The sequence below is a fragment of the Quercus robur genome, chromosome 10 (genome assembly GCF_932294415.1).
Source record: "Quercus robur chromosome 10, dhQueRobu3.1, whole genome shotgun sequence".
NCBI classification, from domain to species: Eukaryota; Viridiplantae; Streptophyta; class Magnoliopsida; order Fagales; family Fagaceae; genus Quercus; species Quercus robur.
The window spans coordinates 2,252,819-2,270,218 of NC_065543.1; the positions used below are offsets into that span (position 1 = coordinate 2,252,819).

At 31.9% G+C, this 17,400-nt stretch overlaps 1 protein-coding gene and 1 long non-coding RNA gene across 2 annotated transcripts; both read left to right on the forward strand.

Moving 5' to 3' along the window:
• The first annotated feature begins 3,017 nt into the window (after positions 1–3,017).
• Positions 3,018–6,102, forward strand: LOC126702869 (probably inactive leucine-rich repeat receptor-like protein kinase At5g48380). The gene is made up of 2 exons (XM_050401735.1): positions 3,018–4,020; positions 5,116–6,102. Exons 1-2 carry the CDS (start codon positions 3,142–3,144, stop codon positions 6,100–6,102), a joined length of 1,866 nt encoding a protein of 621 aa, XP_050257692.1. The 5' UTR covers positions 3,018–3,141.
• Positions 6,103–6,840: 738 nt separating this feature from the next.
• Positions 6,841–11,936, forward strand: LOC126701888 (uncharacterized). Its single transcript, XR_007647550.1, has 3 exons — positions 6,841–7,245; positions 8,262–8,335; positions 11,575–11,936. It is a non-coding gene; the product is annotated as an uncharacterized LOC126701888 (long non-coding RNA).
• The last annotated feature ends 5,464 nt before the right edge of the window (positions 11,937–17,400 follow it).

The window sequence follows — 17,400 nt, forward strand, 5'->3', positions numbered from 1 at the left end:
GCTCTAGTACTGAAGCAGAATATTGTGCCCTTGCTGATACCACATCTGAGCTCCTTTGACTACGGTGGCTTCTCAAAGACTTAGGTATATCCACATCCTCCGCTACTCCTCTTTATTGTGACAACCAGAGTGCCATTCATATTGCTCACAATGATGTTTTCCATGAACGGACTAAACACATCGAGATCGATTGTCATTTTATCCGTTATCATCTTGTCCATGGTGCTCTCAAGCTGATCTCAGTTTCTTCTAAAGATCAACTTGCAGATATCTTCACCAAGTCACATCCTAAGGGACGTCTTCGCACTTTGGTTGACAACCTCAAGTTGGTCTCACATCCACCTTGAGTTTGAGGGGGGTTGTTAACGTGTATCCAAGTTGGTCTCAAAGACTTAGGTGTATCCACATCCTCCGCTACTCCTCTTTATTGTGACAACCAGAGTGCCATTCATATTGCTCACAATGATGTTTTCCATGAACGGACTAAACACATCAAGATCGATTGTCATTTTATCCGTTATCATCTTGTCCATGGTGCTCTCAAGCTGATCTCAGTTTCTTCTAAAGATCAACTTGCAGATATCTTCACCAAGTCACATCCTAAGGGACGTCTTCGCACTTTGGTTGACAACCTCAAGTTGGTCTCACATCCACCTTGAGTTTGAGGGGGGCTGTTAACGTGTATTAGGGTATGTGGGCTTTAGGCCCACCTTGTTTACTTGTATAGCACACTTACTTGTACTGCACACTCTACCTCCTATATAAAGGCACTTATGTATATTCTATTACTCAATGAAATACAATACAATTATTTTGTATTTCTGACATCTTATAATGCATTCTGCTTTTGAGTGTTTTAATATTAAATTCTCAAATTGAGAAATGTGTATTTCGATAATGCAAGTATTTCACTTATTCTTGGAAAACATTAAATTACTCTTTTAATTTTTTTTTTTTTTTTTTTTTTTTTTTTTTTACAATAAGAGAGGTGGAGGATTTAACTTGAATTCTCCTTATAAATGAGATCAAATCATGCCACTAAATTATAAGACTTCTCACTTTATTTTTGCCTTATAACAAAAAATAAAATATCATTAACTAAATTATAGGGTCATTTTAGACTGATTATTCTTCCTTAATATTTTGTTTCTAAAAAAAAAAGGTTTTTCCTTAATATTTTGATGGGTCCAATAATCCATTTCTAGACCACACACTCTTTTTATTATGATTACTATTATTTTCTATGCCAAAGATATCTGATGGACTGCTTTTCTGGGTCAAAAGCCTTGAATTAATCCTTCATAATTCAGCCTACTCATTCATTATTTAGGCCCAATAAAAAACAAAGCCCAAAAGATTTGAATTTCACAAACGGTTCGGATAAGTATCGGAACATGATCTTACTATGAAGTTTCTAGTTGTAATAGTCTTTGCATTTGCATATGATTTCGTAGTTTCTTCAATGACCAATACTCCAACAATCTCCCAATTCCCACGAAGCCAACCAAAGTCTCTCAACTTTCAACGCGGTCCATCTGAACAACAAAGTTAGACTAGCTTCCCCCTTTTTTCTTTGTGCTTTTGAAAAAGTATATATGGTTTATTGTTCAAATGGGAACTTGCATTGGCTTTATAAGACTCATGATTCATGGAAACTTCATATTCTAATAATTTATAATAGAAAATTGCTTAGGGCTTATGTTTTTTTTTTTTTTTTTGAGAATGCTTAGGGCTTATGTTCATTTCATTACTTATTTATAGTGTATTTAGATGAACTTATTTTTATCAATTTATTTTATCTATTGTGTAAAGGTAAATTTATTCCTTAAAAATGTGATGTTTTCAAAAGCTATTTGTAAAATAAGCTCACGCAAATAGGTTCTAAATAATTTTTAGCTCATTTGGTTGTTTAGTTATTAAGATACTGCAAATTATACTTGATGATGCTTAAGATTAGTTATTGCATTTCTAATACGTAGAGGTGTTCATCAAACTATTCAAACTGCACCTAAACTGGAAAAATCACCCTCACCAAACTGCTATATTATTATTTGGGATCAAAATAGAATTTTTCAACCAGTTTTAAGGCATTTAGAGCACTTATGGATCTAAATAACATTGTTCAACATTATAAATTACAAATTGAGTTGAACATATATAATTCCCATTTGCGAGTATTGAAGACTGAATGACATACTAAATTACCACATGTAAAACACTACTAGGAAATGCCTTTGTATAGGCACATTATATGTGTGTATTGCATGGTACAAGAGTACAAGCGGTGTAAGTGCAGGGCAAGTGCAATAACACAACAGGCCCAATAACACAACAAACCTTGCAAAACGATTTGTATTTTTTAATTGAAAAATTATGTTGTTTTGAGCTTATGTGACATTTAACAACCACTCTATTTATGGATGTTAATGAAATAATCATATTTAAATGATAAATATTATCCCATACTCCATTTTTCACACACTTGTACACAATATCCACAATTGCATGCGGTGATATACAAATTTTAAAAACACAAGAATGTGGTATACATATTTAAAGTTCATGTGAAATAAGTTGTGAGAGAATATGTGAAATAAGTTGTGAGAGAATCACTCCCTATATTAAAAATTCTTGAAAACGTACGTTATGAACTAAAATCTAAAATTTAATACTTTTAGGGCCAAAAGCACAACCATCCAAATTTAAAAATAAATATATATAAAAAAAAGGGGTTGCCTGACATGTATCGTTCGCAGAAATTACAAGGAACCAACCGTCCTTTTTTCTGTCTTGGCTTAAACTCAATGACTTCGCTTTGCAAGCTTTAAATTTTATACTAGCGCTCTTCACGGGGTATGGCCACATGACTTGGAAAATTACAGGTTGCTTTACAATAGGGCCATTCTTTTTACCCTATTTATTGGTTGTGAAATTTCGTGTGTAATATACTAATATGTTGCAACTCTTAACTTATTGTGATACACAGCCAAGTCTTCCAAAACAGTTAATATGTTATTTGAAGATTCAAGAACTAATGAAATGTGTTGTAACTCTAGATTTTGTTTCTATCTTTCTATTTCTAATTAGTTACATATATGGCTTTCTAGTTCTCTCTTTTCTTGCTAAGCACTCACAAAGCAAATGACTCTTAATGCCAGAGTATTCGCAGCTCTTTTTCACATATTTACTTGCTTATTTCTAGATATTCTTGAAATAAGCAATGGCGTACAGAGTGATATCGACTGCTTGAAGTCAATTAAACATTCGCTTGAAGACCCATACGGCTACCTTAATACTTCATGGAACTTCAATAACAATACCGAAGGTTTCATCTGCAAATTTACTGGGGTCGATTGCTGGCACCCCGATGAGAATAAGGTCTTAAATCTCAGACTAAGCGACATGGGGCTCATGGGCCGGTTCCCTCGGGGCATTAAAAACTGCACAAGTCTAACAGGGTTAGACCTTTCCAATAATGAGCTTTCTGGACCCCTCCCATTTGACATAGCAGAGTTAGTCCCCTGTGTCACGACTCTCAACCTCTCCAGCAACAAATTTTCTGGCGAAATTCCAATGAGCTTATCCAATTGCACTTATCTAAATGTCCTTATACTTGACCACAATCATCTAACTGGTGAAATCCCTCCGGAATTAGGCCACCTCATTCGTTTGAAACAATTCAATGTTTCTAACAATATGTTGTCAGGGGTTGTCCCTTACTTTGGTCCCAATACCTCTATTACAGCCGATAGCTTTGTTAACAACTCGAAACTTTGTGGAGCGCCTTATTTGGAACCCTGTTCAACTCCAAAGCAAAGAAGGAAGTTCGATTTTTCATTCAAAGGTGGGTTTCAAGTTGGTTACGCGGTTTCTGCAGTTTCAGTAATAACTATTTTTATGTTCCGGTCCCATTATGTGGCTTGCATGAACGACAAGCAAAGTAGTAAGAACAAGAATGAAGAAGCTGATCAAGTTAACCAGCTGCCAACTAAAGGGCTCCTGCTAGAAGGGAGCAAAAAGGTACTCTCTAGCCACAAAGAAAATTAATAAATTAACTTCTTTCAATTCTTTGATTTTAAATCTTTTTCGGAAAAATATAGGTGGTTTCTCCTTAAAACATAGGAAGGTGCATCACTTAATCCCTTCTATGATTTTTTACCCTATAAAAAATTTGTGACCACCCTAAAAAAATTTTAAGCTGACCACAAATCTTTAAGGGCCTAAGGATATAACTCCACTGAATTTTTTATTTTTTTATTGGATGTAAATTCTGACAAATTCATCATTAAATTATATTTTCTTCTTATATTTTTCATACTCGCAAAATTTCAAGAATATAAAAAATTAATAGTTATGTCACTAATCAACTGTTTAAATTTTGAATTTTTGTAGTCTAAAATTATACATAAATAATAAGTTTATGGATCGAATTATAAATTACATCTGATTGACATGAAATTTGACATGTATTTTAAAAACATAAAGAACATGCAATTCAACAGTTAGATTTTTAAAATATGTAGTTATGTTAATTTGTTTAGTGAGAGTTGCAATCTTAGGCTACAATTACGTTTGTAACTAAACTTTGTCCTTAAATTTTGGTCCTCTTAATAGAATATTAAGCCCTTACAAACAAAATGAAAATGTCTAGGAAAATTTTTGTTGAACTAAAATTTTGAAAGAGATATAGCTTATAGCATCAATGATGAGAATATCATTCAATGATTTCAAAATAAGAAAATTGTAGGACTTTACATGTGTGTGTGTGTGTGTCAATATATGAAGTTTTCTTTTTATTAGATTTTGCATAATATAAATTTTTTAATAGCCACCTTGTAAAAAAAAAATTTCCTAGAACCGCTATTGTCTATAAGTTTTGAGTCTAACACCTCATTTTGTACTGTTTTATAAGAAAATAATATGGAAAGTTGTGATCATATGCGGAACTTAGTGTTTGTTTTCACGAATGTATAGCACGTTACACAAAATGGTAGGTGAAATAATGATCAAAATAATGCAATCATATAGCCCCTTAAAAAGAAACATCGATGTGATAAATTTGGTTGTAATTTCAAATTAGTACTATTTCAAAGTGGCAAATTATTTGATCCACAGAATTCTCAGCTGGAGGGAATGGTTATTAGAATGAACTTTACAGAACTCAGAGAGGCAACTAACAATTTCTGCACAGACAATGTGATTGGACTGGGAAAGATCGGGGTGATGTACAAGGCAATCCTTCCAAATGGTTCACCCCTTGCAGTTAAGAGGTTACATGGTTGTCAATCATTTGACAAACAATTCATGTGTGAGTTATTGGCTCTGGGCAAATGGAGGCACAATAACATAGTTCCCCTCTTGGGATTCTGCAAAGAGAGGAAAGAAAAGCTCCTAGTGTACCAATATATATCGAATGGCAATCTTTATGATTGGCTATATGCAAAGGAAGGCAACAATAGGATCTTGGAATGGTCTTTGAGGATTCAAATTGCAATTGGGGTAGCAAGAGGCTTGGCATGGCTTCACCACAAGTGGGATTTGAAAGTAGTACATCTTAACTTGAGTTCAGACTCTATTTTACTTGATAATAATTTTGTGCCTAAGATATCAAATTTTGGAGGGGCAAAAATATCAAGTTCTGAAGGAATAATGTTTATTGATTCAAATGACACTCACTCAAGTAATAGCTCTTTTGTAGACTTTGGGGTTTGGGATTTGGGTTTTGTTAAAAAGGATGTGTATGACTTTGGAATTCTGCTTTTGGAGCTAATTATAGGAAAGGAACACATTCAAATCAACAATTATTTGAACAATTCAAATGGGAGTTTAGTTGATTGGATTACTCATCTTTTCACTTCTTCGTCTGATCTCTACAATGTCATTGATAAATCTCTGATTGATAGAGGATTTGATAGTGAAATCTTTGAATTCCATAGAATTGCATGTACCTGTCTTAACCCTTTTCCAAGTAAAAGGCCAACAATGTTTGAATTGTACAATACAATAAGTACTCTTGGGGAGAGGTGCAGTCTTACAAATGATTCTGAGATCTTGAGGCAATCGGAAATTGCAACAGCAAGTACTTCAAATGAAATTGTTTAGGTAGAAATTAGGTTGTCCAATTGATGCATGACATACAAAGTTGTATCTTTTCTCCTGAGAAATATATGTAGACAAATTTGCTTTTTGGTTATGTTCGCTTGCTATTATCTGTTTGTTATTCACTTTTTTTCCCTCATTTTCCCAATGACTAAAACATAAAGTTCAATGTTTATGTGAATGTATTGTCCATTCAAAAGAAAAATTATCCGTGCTTATCCATCTCAATTATTCTAGTCAAATAAGGCACCACAAAAGATACTGCTACCACTAGACTATCGGTTGAACTATTGTTCTGTTGGTGGACAAATTGTATGGTTGTTGTCAACAAGAGTCTTTTATTTTATAACCAATACAAAACAGTCAACCAATGTGTCTGATACAGATACAGAGCTACCTCTCACTTGGTACATTTACATAGGGAAGGCTATTTATACAACTTTTTGTTAGGCTGTAATAATTGATAACATGATTTTTCGAAAAACCAACAAACTTGACACTTGTGGATGGAGTCATTATACCCCTACGCTAGTTTATCCTTTTTGTCAAGCAAATAGTTCAAATAATTCTAATAGGTTAACCACGCCATGCATTTTATCCAATCAAGGAAGGTTTGTGTGTATCTAATCTAATACTATATATAATAGCAGAAGCCTTTAACCACGTGCTGCCACGTTAGGAAAAATGGCTATCTAAAACCCTGACATGTATGACTTAAAAAAGCGATACATTATATTGTTGGGTAACACTACAACACCGTTTAAAAGCCTCACATTATAAGTAAAAAATAAAAATTAACCGGTTAAACTTAAATGTACACCACGATAGAGACAGAGAGAGGCGATGAGTACACGGAGACAGAAGCAAAGAAAGAGAGAGGCGATGAAATCAAAAGCCTTGGCAGAACGGTAAAAGGCACGGAGTGGGGACTGGGGAGAGAGTAAATCTGCCACCATCATCCGTTTTTCTTCTCGCTGCCACTCTCTAATACGCAAACCCAAATCGTGAGATAGAGTTCGTAAGAGGGATAATCGTTTCGGTACAAATCAAAAGAAAAAAGACTGGGATAGAGAGAGGGAGTTCACTAAGCCGTATGCCCGCAAAAGTCCGATCTTCCACCACCATCAGACTCCTGTAACTCCACAGGTAAATTTTTTTTTTTTTTCATTGTTAAAATTTATGGATTAATTATTATTTAGATTTGATTATTTTGGTCGGATTGATATCGATTTAGGTGTTTGGATTAAATTTGATTTTGATTAAGGTATCTGGGTAAGAATGCTTTAGTTTGGGGTATTGGAGTTAAATTAGGGATTGGGTTTTTATTTTTATTTTTTCCTCTTTTCCTTTTCTTAGGTCTAAACGTGGGAATTGGAGTCTATTTTTTGGGTGGGAGTGTAGAATTGTGGCAGTGTGGGAGTGCTTTTTTTTTTTTTTTTTTAAATAAATTCTAAACGTGTTAGTGTTTTGATATAATTATATTCCATCTTCCCAATTAAAATTTTCGTTTCTCTTCCATCTTTTTCTCCAATAGCAGAATACTATTTTTTTTGTGCCAGATAAAACCGTTGGGTCTTCTGCAAAAAGAATTACTCAATCAAGGTTTAAGGTTTGGCCACCTATTACCCTAATTTCCCCTTTTTTTTTTTCAAATTCTTGAGTTATGTTTTGTCAACTATTGTATTGGTTAGATTTTGTTTTTGTTTGGAAGTTTTTTGTTAGATTTGTACTTTTTTGTTTGCCCCTGAAATTTGAATTGATTTATGTTTTATTGATTTTTGTATTTAGGTTACATTTGATTTTTATTTGGCATTTTTTTTGTTAGATTTGTATTTCTTTTTTTGCTTTCCCCTGAATTTTGAATTCATAGGAAAAAACATAGAAATTCTTTTTTCGCTTTCCTACAATTAATGATGTCGTGACACATAGGAAAAAACACCGATCTAAAAATGTCATGTTCACAATTAAAAAGTGAAACATTAATTAAAAAAATTCCAAATTTAAATTTTTTTTTTTTTTTTTGGTTGATGAATGGCTTTGATTATCCGTTAAAGCGTAGTGGGTCACCACACGTTCAATTCCATTGCTAAGGACAGCTTAGTGGTTCAACATTCCCTGGTGTTAGTCAGCTAACTTTTTCTTGACCTGTCTATATTTGATAGATGATGGTAACTTGGTAAAGAAGTGGACTACTAAAGAAAGTCTCTACCCAATCCGCAAGCTTGATCAGTCTAAAGTAAGTATTGATAGTGTATTATTATTATTATTATTATTATTATTATTATTATTATTACTATGAGAAAGGGACTACTTTTTATTGTTTGAAATTTCCCCTTCTCTAAAATCTTTCTCATGTGGTTTTTTTAGCTCACATTAGAAGAAAAGAACTCTGACAGGGTTTTAGTGGTTATAAGTAATGAAGATTCAAGTGATTGTATGAACTTTTCTAAAAAGTGATTTGGGTTTTGAAAGATTGGATCTTGAGGGCAAAGAGTAGCTGGAATCAGATCTTTAAGTTGCAGGACTAAATTTAATGGTTGGTGTTTGATAGTTATTTGAACTGCGGTTTAATTATATATTGGAGGGTTTAATTTGAGAGATTATATAAGTTTACCACAATATTTATGTTTATTGTGCGTGAGTTCATATTAGTAGGTTTTTAAAATTTTGCTCAAGTTTTATTGACAAAAAAGTATTAAAACTATTGATTTTCATATACATATTTTGTGGCCTTTGGTGAACTTGCATTGGGTTAGTGATGTGAAATTAAGTTAAATAAGACCATTTGGTGTCAAATCATATGAGAAAGTGGATTATTGATATATGGATGCATTTACAATTTCTTATAGCATTATTCTTGACAAATCAAAAGTAATCTATTACTCCTTTATGCAAAGCTTTTTTGTGCAATTGGCCTTATACTTTTTAGAATGGTAAGCTTTGATTTAGAACCATTAGATTTTCCCCATGAGGATCTTCACTTGGAAATCAGATTGAATTGCATATTTGAGGTTTGAACTTGAAGTTACAAAATTAGTCAAGATTGACAGATAAGTTTTGAAGACAAGATAAAAATCAGATTATAGACAGATGTGCTCTAGGATTTCCAAATTTTTTTATTTGCTAGGCTTGCATTGGATTGGTTTTTTTGGGATAGTGCTTTGAGATTCCTTTATATGGTGGTTTGTGGAAAATGAGTTTCCACAGCTTTTAGGGTAGTTTTAGGAAACTTTAAGAAGTGTCAATCAAGTTGCAAAACTTTGGCTTTCTAGGTATTTTAAAATAAATATTAAAAATGCTTTCTGTTTTCTTTCCCTTTTTATTTTGCTTTCCTATTCATCAACTGTATGTATATATATATATATATATATATATCAAACCAAGGAATTTTGAGTTTTAGTTCACAATTTTACATTTTTTTTAAAACCTAATGAGAAAGCTAATGAAACAAGCCGGACTGCTCTCAGCTTTTTTCCTGGAGCCAAAACCACATAAACCTTAAACTAGAGAGAGAGAGAAAAGAAGAATAGGAGGTTGTGGGTTATTACTTATTAGCAAAAAATAACATTGAAGTTATGCCTGAATTTGTATGCAGGAACTCACACTGTTTTTAATTGTCCATGAATGGTTTTTTTTTTTTTTTTTTGTTGAAGAAGCATTGGAAACGTGAATTGCAGAATTTTGTCACCACAAAAGACATTTGGATTTGGATCTTATTGTCATACAATATTTGTTTAATTAAGGAGAAAAAAGTGGATTCAGTTTTAAAGTTCAAAGTAAAGTTTATTTCCCTGTAACATTGAATTGTTCATATTGTAATTTGATTCACTTTGTCAATTTGGTGATGCCCAAGAAACTTGAGGAGATTGCATTTGGATGTCTCATACCTAATTACTCAGGAGGCAAGTAATCTCCACTTATTATGACAGGAAAAGTCCACAACAACTGCGAAGGTCAAATAGCCAAATTGTTTTCCTTTCCTAAATGTGCTACCCTTTCGTCAGACTCTTCTTTTACATTAAACCTTCATCTCTTGGTTTCACGACCACCACATCAGACCCTTTCTCCCTTCTATTCCTAAATTTACAACCCCTCTGTTCCTTATATTTCTTATGATTCTTGAAGATTACAAACCTCTCCAACACTGTAACTATTTAGTCAAAAGCCTCTCTAATCTGTGAGATTATAATATAATCTCAAGTATTTGTTTTGCTATGACCCAATTACAATGTCATAAACACTCTGCTTATCTATGTAAGGAGGTCAGTTTTTCTTTGATTTTTTGGGTATTTTCTGATTATTTTTGAGAGTTTTTTCTACATATGATTGTGTAGATTGGATTTCTATGTGGGTTATGTTCTGTGTAAGTCTGTCTTTCTTGGGAAATTTCAGTTCCTTTTTTTTTTCCTTAAACTTCTCTCTGCGATTTATCAGTTTTGAAAGATTTAAGTTTTGAAGACAAGCAATGAGTTTTACATTTTAAAAAAATATTTAATTTTGACCAAAACGTTGAAGCAAACAGAATTTGTACTGCTTTATTTAATTAATTGGGTTGGTAGAGGAATTCTGTTGATGGGCTTTGTTGGTGATAGAATGAGATATTTGAAAGATCATTTTGAACAATTTAGAAACTACAAGATGGGACCAACCCAGATTTTGTGGTTGAGGTTTTGTCTATTTTAGAAGCTATGCCTAGAGCACTGTGACTCATGAGTATTTGTAATCTATGTAGTTAATTTAGGGAAAAGTTTGTTTATTGATTTATTTTTTGTTTATGGGTAAAAGGAAATACTTTACTAATAGGAAAGATGTTTACTAATTTATTTATATATTTCACTTCTGTAGAGAACTGAAAATTGAGGCTTTAAAATAGGTAGATGTCCATGTTCATCAGTTTGAGTAGTAATACTAATGCCAAATATTTACCCTTTTTTCTCCTTTATTCTCTATTGTCTCTTTCTGCATCATTATTGGTAGTATGTCTTGAGAAAGAATAAATTCTTTCAAACAATCCTGTGATCCTTTCACTTTGAGAGAGATAAATGTACACACATGGAAATGAATATTTCATTTTTTATGTTTTCTAGCAAACATAGTTTTAACTTTTAATGAGCATTTTGCCTCATAAAACTTTTGTTTTTCATGTAGACACTAAATACTGAATATTAAATTTGATGTTTGTGATGTTCTTTCGTGATCAGATTTGTATTAATAGAAGGGTCATTTTTTAGTGTATGTTTCTTGAAGTTGTTTTCTTTGAATTTTGGAACTGTCTCTGTATTTAATTTAGTTTAGTGTAGTTGTTCATCTTTTCTTTGCGGGATCTCTTATTGTCACTCTCATATATAACAAATTTTTGGGGAAAACATCATTGTCTGATCCTTTAAGCAAAAATATAGATACTAATATAAAAGTGATTTGCACAATGAATGCACCATTGTCATCTTTTATTCATGATGAGTTTCACTTTCACAGTTGCAGAACCTATTCACAATTATGGGGTGCTAATGCTGGATGGCACAATGGCAAAACAATAAGCCACATGGAGCAAACGGACGGAAGTTTATATACTTGAGGGTGGCCGATGCAATAATAGATTTGCCATGAAATGTTCATAAAATAAATGTTCAACCTGTGTTGATGCAAAGGATAACTTCCACTCTTTTAAGTTTATGAAATTTTATATGCATTACTTTTGTGATCTATTGCCTTTATGAAATTGTAGATATGTTTCTGCAAATATTGTGGTTTAAAATGTGACAAAATGTATTGTTTTAAATGTTGTAAACTAAACAAAAAATGAGAAACCTTTAAATATTTGAATTCTTATTTTCAAATATGCCTTAGTGTTTTGCAAAAAAGTCCTACGCTTCTTTATAATACAGGCATTCTCTTTGTTGGTGTAAAAGTAAAGCCTTTTTGGTTGCTATGCTAATCCAAAAGTACGCATTTATAGTCTTTCAATTGCTATTAAAAGTGTGAGGAAAATTATTAAATATAACAAGATGCTAACTTTTGTTTTTTGCTTGACTTTGTGATTTATTAGATTGATTAGAAAAGCTTTAAGATATTAAAAAGCTTTAGTTGGTTTTTGAAGTGGTGCATCAATTTTATTTGTCTACATAATTTCAAAATCATATAATTATGATACAATTTTGTCTCTGTTTTGATGAAATAACTTAAATTGAAGTATTTCACTATAGGTGCTAGAAAGCCATCTTCACATGGAATTGAAGTTGGTATTGTCATTGCAATTTTATCATGTTCTATCATGTCTCATACTTTGTACCTGTTGGATGACATTTGGTGAGTTTGGATGGTTGTTTATAACGTAATCTAATGTTAAAAAATTTAGAGGAATTACCACACATTATATTTTTATCTTAGTATTAAAATTCAATTTTTAAATTCTAACTCAGATCTCAAGCTTCAGAGAATACACCTGAATTAATTTTATTTTTACACCAAATTTCATGATTTTAACGTATTTAGCACACCCACTCCTATTCTTGCCTTTGTTTTTTTTTTTTTTCTTTTTGGTATTTAATTTTACTATTATTTCTCTTTTGATTTATGGCTCTGATTTATTGGAATGCTTCTTTTTTTTTTTCCTCTTGATATTTAATTAAAAATTGTTCTATTAGACTTGGTATCTATTAATTTTTGTACTGCTCAGGCTATTAGGTTTAGTTTATTGGCAGGGTTTTTAAATATGTTGTTGTTAGCTTTGCTTATTTTGTTTATTCATTTGTTTTTTATTGTGTATGTCACATTCTTAGTATTAAACAGAGGCAAACCAGGTCATATGGTGCCAATGTTGTTGAATAGTAGTTAACCTCCTAACTTCTAAAATTCTTATTCCTTTTAAGTTTGATTGAATTATAGTCAAAGCTGACAGTATTTTTTTTTTTTTTTAAATAGTTGCATTTTCTATTGATTTAGGAATTACTACTATTCTGACAAGTAATAACGTAATAACTCAATTGTTATACACACACAAAAAAAGAAAAAAAAAAGAGAGTATTGTGAAAAATATGTTGTAGATGATGAATGATTTATTTAGTAAAAAATAAAAGATAACAGAAAGATTCAAAAGACTGAACATTTACTCGACGATATATGTTGTCACTATTGTTTTGTTGAAATATATATATATTGTCACTTGGATCATACATGATCCATGCATTCGATGAAAGATTTAGAAGACTTAAATGGGCTATGTTCAGTATTGACTTTGAAGTCTTTTATCTAGGAGTTCATGTTTTACCAGCAAGACTTGATATAACGATAGATGTGGCCAGTCCGTTGAATGAAGGGCCAAGAGAGAGCAATGAAATCTAGAACTTGAGTTTTGACTCAAAAGACAATTAAAGAGGAAGTTATGTTTGACGAGAAGGAGATTCCGAGTGCATTACAGCTTTTTAGTTGTATCATCTTAACATCTTTTGGTTAATTTTTTGTTTATAGTTTGTGAAATTTCTATTGCTATGGCAGCCTTGAAATTTTTTTTTCCCCCTAATTTTCTGGGGTGGTGGTGTTGTTCTTTTATCTTCTCCTTTCTTTTTTTTCTTTTATCTGCATATGGGATTTGATGATTTGTGTATGTAATTACATTTTACGAATTTTATACGCCTTGATGTTTGAATAAAAATGAGCTTAATAATCTCATATTGATTTCGCTATATCTTTTTTTATTTTATTTTATAGGCTGAGCAGGTAGCTATTCTTTGATGATAACTTGATATTATCTAACCAACTGATGTGAATGCTCTTAGGGTGTGTATGTGTGTATGTATCTATATCTATCACACACACATTGCATCCCTATATTTACTTGAAATTAAAAGTTACTGTTTGGCTCATATATGCAACACTATTCATTCTCAATAAACAAATGGATTACTTTACTTTAACTTGGTTGATTCAAGCAAATTTAAAAATTGGTCATCCTTATGTTTAGTTTATTGCTTTACCATCAACCTACAATTCTTTCATATGACTTTCTAATTTTACTTCATATCATGAACTTTCGAATTTTATATATGCAGTTATAGAATACAACTTTTATGATCTGCACGATTACTTACTTTAATAATGATATCTTGATTGTGGATGCAAGCTAATGATAATCTGGTATTGCATGCTTTCTTGACATTTGGTACCATGATAGCTTTTTTTCTCATAGCAAGGAAGTACACACAAGAAGTGATTTGAAGAAACAAATTTTTAGTTGGTTATAATATTGAAACTTCGCTCCAGACATTAGTTTTGGTGAATGACTTTCATAAACCTGTAGCCATTATTTCCATTTAAACATTTTTGGTTGTAAAATTGAAATTGTCTTGCAAGTTTTAGTTCGGTGTGATTCATTGGGGTTCCTAGGAATAGTAGATTTGCTATTGGAAATTGTCATGTAAGTTCTAATTGCTTAAAGTTAGATTTATTTTTAGTCTCTCATAGCAGAGAAGTACACACAAGAAGCGATTTGAAGAAACTAATTTTGTAAATTTTGACTTTTAACCACAATAGATAAGGACAAAATCCCTAATGTTACCAAAAATTAAAGAAGACAGAGGGATAATTTAAAACCAAAGCGTCCAAAGAAAGAGGATCAATCCATCTATTTTTTTAAAAGGGGTAAAAGAACAACCCTAGAAAATTATGCAAGGGGAACTACCAGTTTTGAATTCTAAATTGAAGATTTAAGATTCTAATTTGAATAGAGAATGCAATGGTGCGGAGTTTCAGTCTGTCTTCTGAACAACAAAACAATATTTGAAGAGGAAAGGAGTATGCTAACCTTCAGTACAAAAAAACAGAGACTATACCGGTGGAGGCTAAGAAAACTTACTTTGTTTTGTATAACCAAATTTGTAGTCCAACTTGCAATAGATTTTGATTGCAAGGAGATATGGGTACACTTTTTGCAATTTCATATTCTGCCCTGCTGTTACAACTACCCATACACTTTCAATAACGCAATGAAAAAAAAAAAAAATTTGGTGTACTGTTTACTGTAGATTATGATCAAACTTTGTGATTTATATGCATTTATGATTTTTTTTTTTTTAATAATTGTATAGTTTCTTATCAAGCTTCTAAGATACATTTACTTTGTACAATATATAAATGTTGGGGTTGAACGGAATCTACAAAGGTCTATATTTATTCCTCACAAAAGGGACATGATAGGTGGAAAATAAGAAGGGGAAACGATATTTGGTCGATTGGAAAGGAGCAAGAACAAAAAGAACAACTGAGATATGAAATGAACATTGAGCGCATAACCACACAAAAAGCAATGCAGAGGCACATTGGAATTCAAAAGAAAAAAAAGTTAGCTGATGTTGAATCAGCATCTTCAAATTGTTTTAGATTTAGATATTTGAGTTAGATTTGGTTTTAATTATTGTATTGGTTTAAAATAAATTTTGTTTTGAGTATTTTGTATTAGATTTGGGTTAAATTAGTTTTTGGAATCTACCTATGGTGTTTCTAATTAGATTTGTAAATGGAGATGTGTGTTGGGTGTTTAGTATGTTGGAAAAGTGTATTTAAATATTATTAAAAAAATTTCTTTCTAATAAATATAAATAAAAGGTTCCCGCACATAGTGCGGGTTAAAAAGCTAGTTAAATTAAGAAGCAAGCTAGTACTGAATGTGTGCTTCTCTTAATTGACCAGTGACCACTTCTTTGGTTGATCCTAACTAAAATGATCAGTGGCACAAATTTGTAGATATCCTATAAACATGGTCCTAGAAAATTTTGAGGAGATCCCACTCCCCCCCCCCCCCCCCCCCCTTTATTTACTAGAGTTTCTAAGAGCATCGTTATTATTGTTTAAGAGGCCAGTGCTAAACACTAATTGGGGAACTTGAACCAATTACAACTTTGATAGGCAAGTCTTGCTGGACTTCAATTTTCTTTTAATACTAGTACAATATAAGACTTTTTATGACAACTCTTTTCGGTGAAAGAATCATTATTCTAGTCAAATATTTGTGACATCTAAGCTCTGCAGTCTTCACAATGTTGACATGAAACATTACAAAAAGAATTTAGCGTTTTCAAATTTAGTCGCACCCAATGAGCTGACAATGAATCACAATCAATCCATCTTTATTATTCAGAATAGGCCAAATTTTCCTTTCTTCTTTGTCTCAGTTATTTCAAAAAATAAATAAATAATTGGAGCTTCAAAAGGATAGATGATTTTTGATATGTTAATTACTTTATTTATTTATTTATTGTTTTCTTCTAATACATATTGACCTCACATGAGCAATGGAGATTTTTATTTTTTTATTTTTATAAATAAAGAATGTGTGATTGTTTTAAATTTTAAAGTAAGTCCTATGGATGCACCTAATTTCACACCTTCATGAGTTGTCAACTTATGATAGGAATAACCTTATTTTCATATGAGTCCACCATATTGAACTTTTGTTGTGTCCTTAGCATAACTTTTTTATTATGCACCAATCACAATTTCACACATTACTTAGTTGTGACAAGTGGAATTTATTTTTGCAAAGTTATGATAGTTTTAAATTCTAAAAATTGAATAAATTGTGTTGACAATCTTATTTATATATATATTTTTTTTGGACGACCAATTATATGTGAGATTAAGATTATTTTTAACTATAAGTTCCAAGCTTTCAGCTAGCTCAACTAATAAATTTGTTAATGTTAAGCAATAAATTTGTGATTCAAACTCTACCTAATAATAAAGTATAATCATTATGGAATCAACTCGGCAGAATAAATTTCTGTCATATCTATCCAAATACCAAAAATCATTCTACCTTGACCTTTTTTTTTTCATAAGTCCATTACTGGATTTCATATGCTCTAGGCCTTTTTTAGTTTTTAATGCCATAGGTATCCAATGGGCTGCTTAAGTGAGTTGAAAGCCTTGAATTAGTCTTTCTGAATGCAGCCCAATCTTTCTTTATTTAGCCCGAAGCAAAAACAAAGCCCAAGAGCTTTGAGTTTTTCACAAACGGTTTAGATAAGTTTTGGAACGTGATCTTACTATGAAGCTTCTAGCTTTAATAGTCTTGCATTTGCACATGATTTCGTGATTTCTTCAGTGACCAGTGCTCCACCATCCACAATCTTCAAAAAAACAAAACAAAACTCCACCGTCCAATATAATCTCGTACCTTGTTTGTTCCCAAATCCCATCAAACCAACCAAAGCCATTCAACTTTCTACGCGGTCTAGATGAGCAAGAACAACAAAGTTAGACTAGCTTCCCCTTTCTTTTGAAAAGGTATGGTTATTGTTCATATGG

Coding starts and splice junctions, on each gene's coding strand:
- LOC126702869 (XM_050401735.1), top strand. CDS start 3,142: ATGACTCTTAATGCCAGAGTATTCGCAGCTCTTTTTCACATATTTACT. Junction 4,021..5,115: donor TGCTAGAAGGGAGCAAAAAG/GTACTCTCTAGC, acceptor TTTGATCCACAG/AATTCTCAGCTGGAGGGAAT.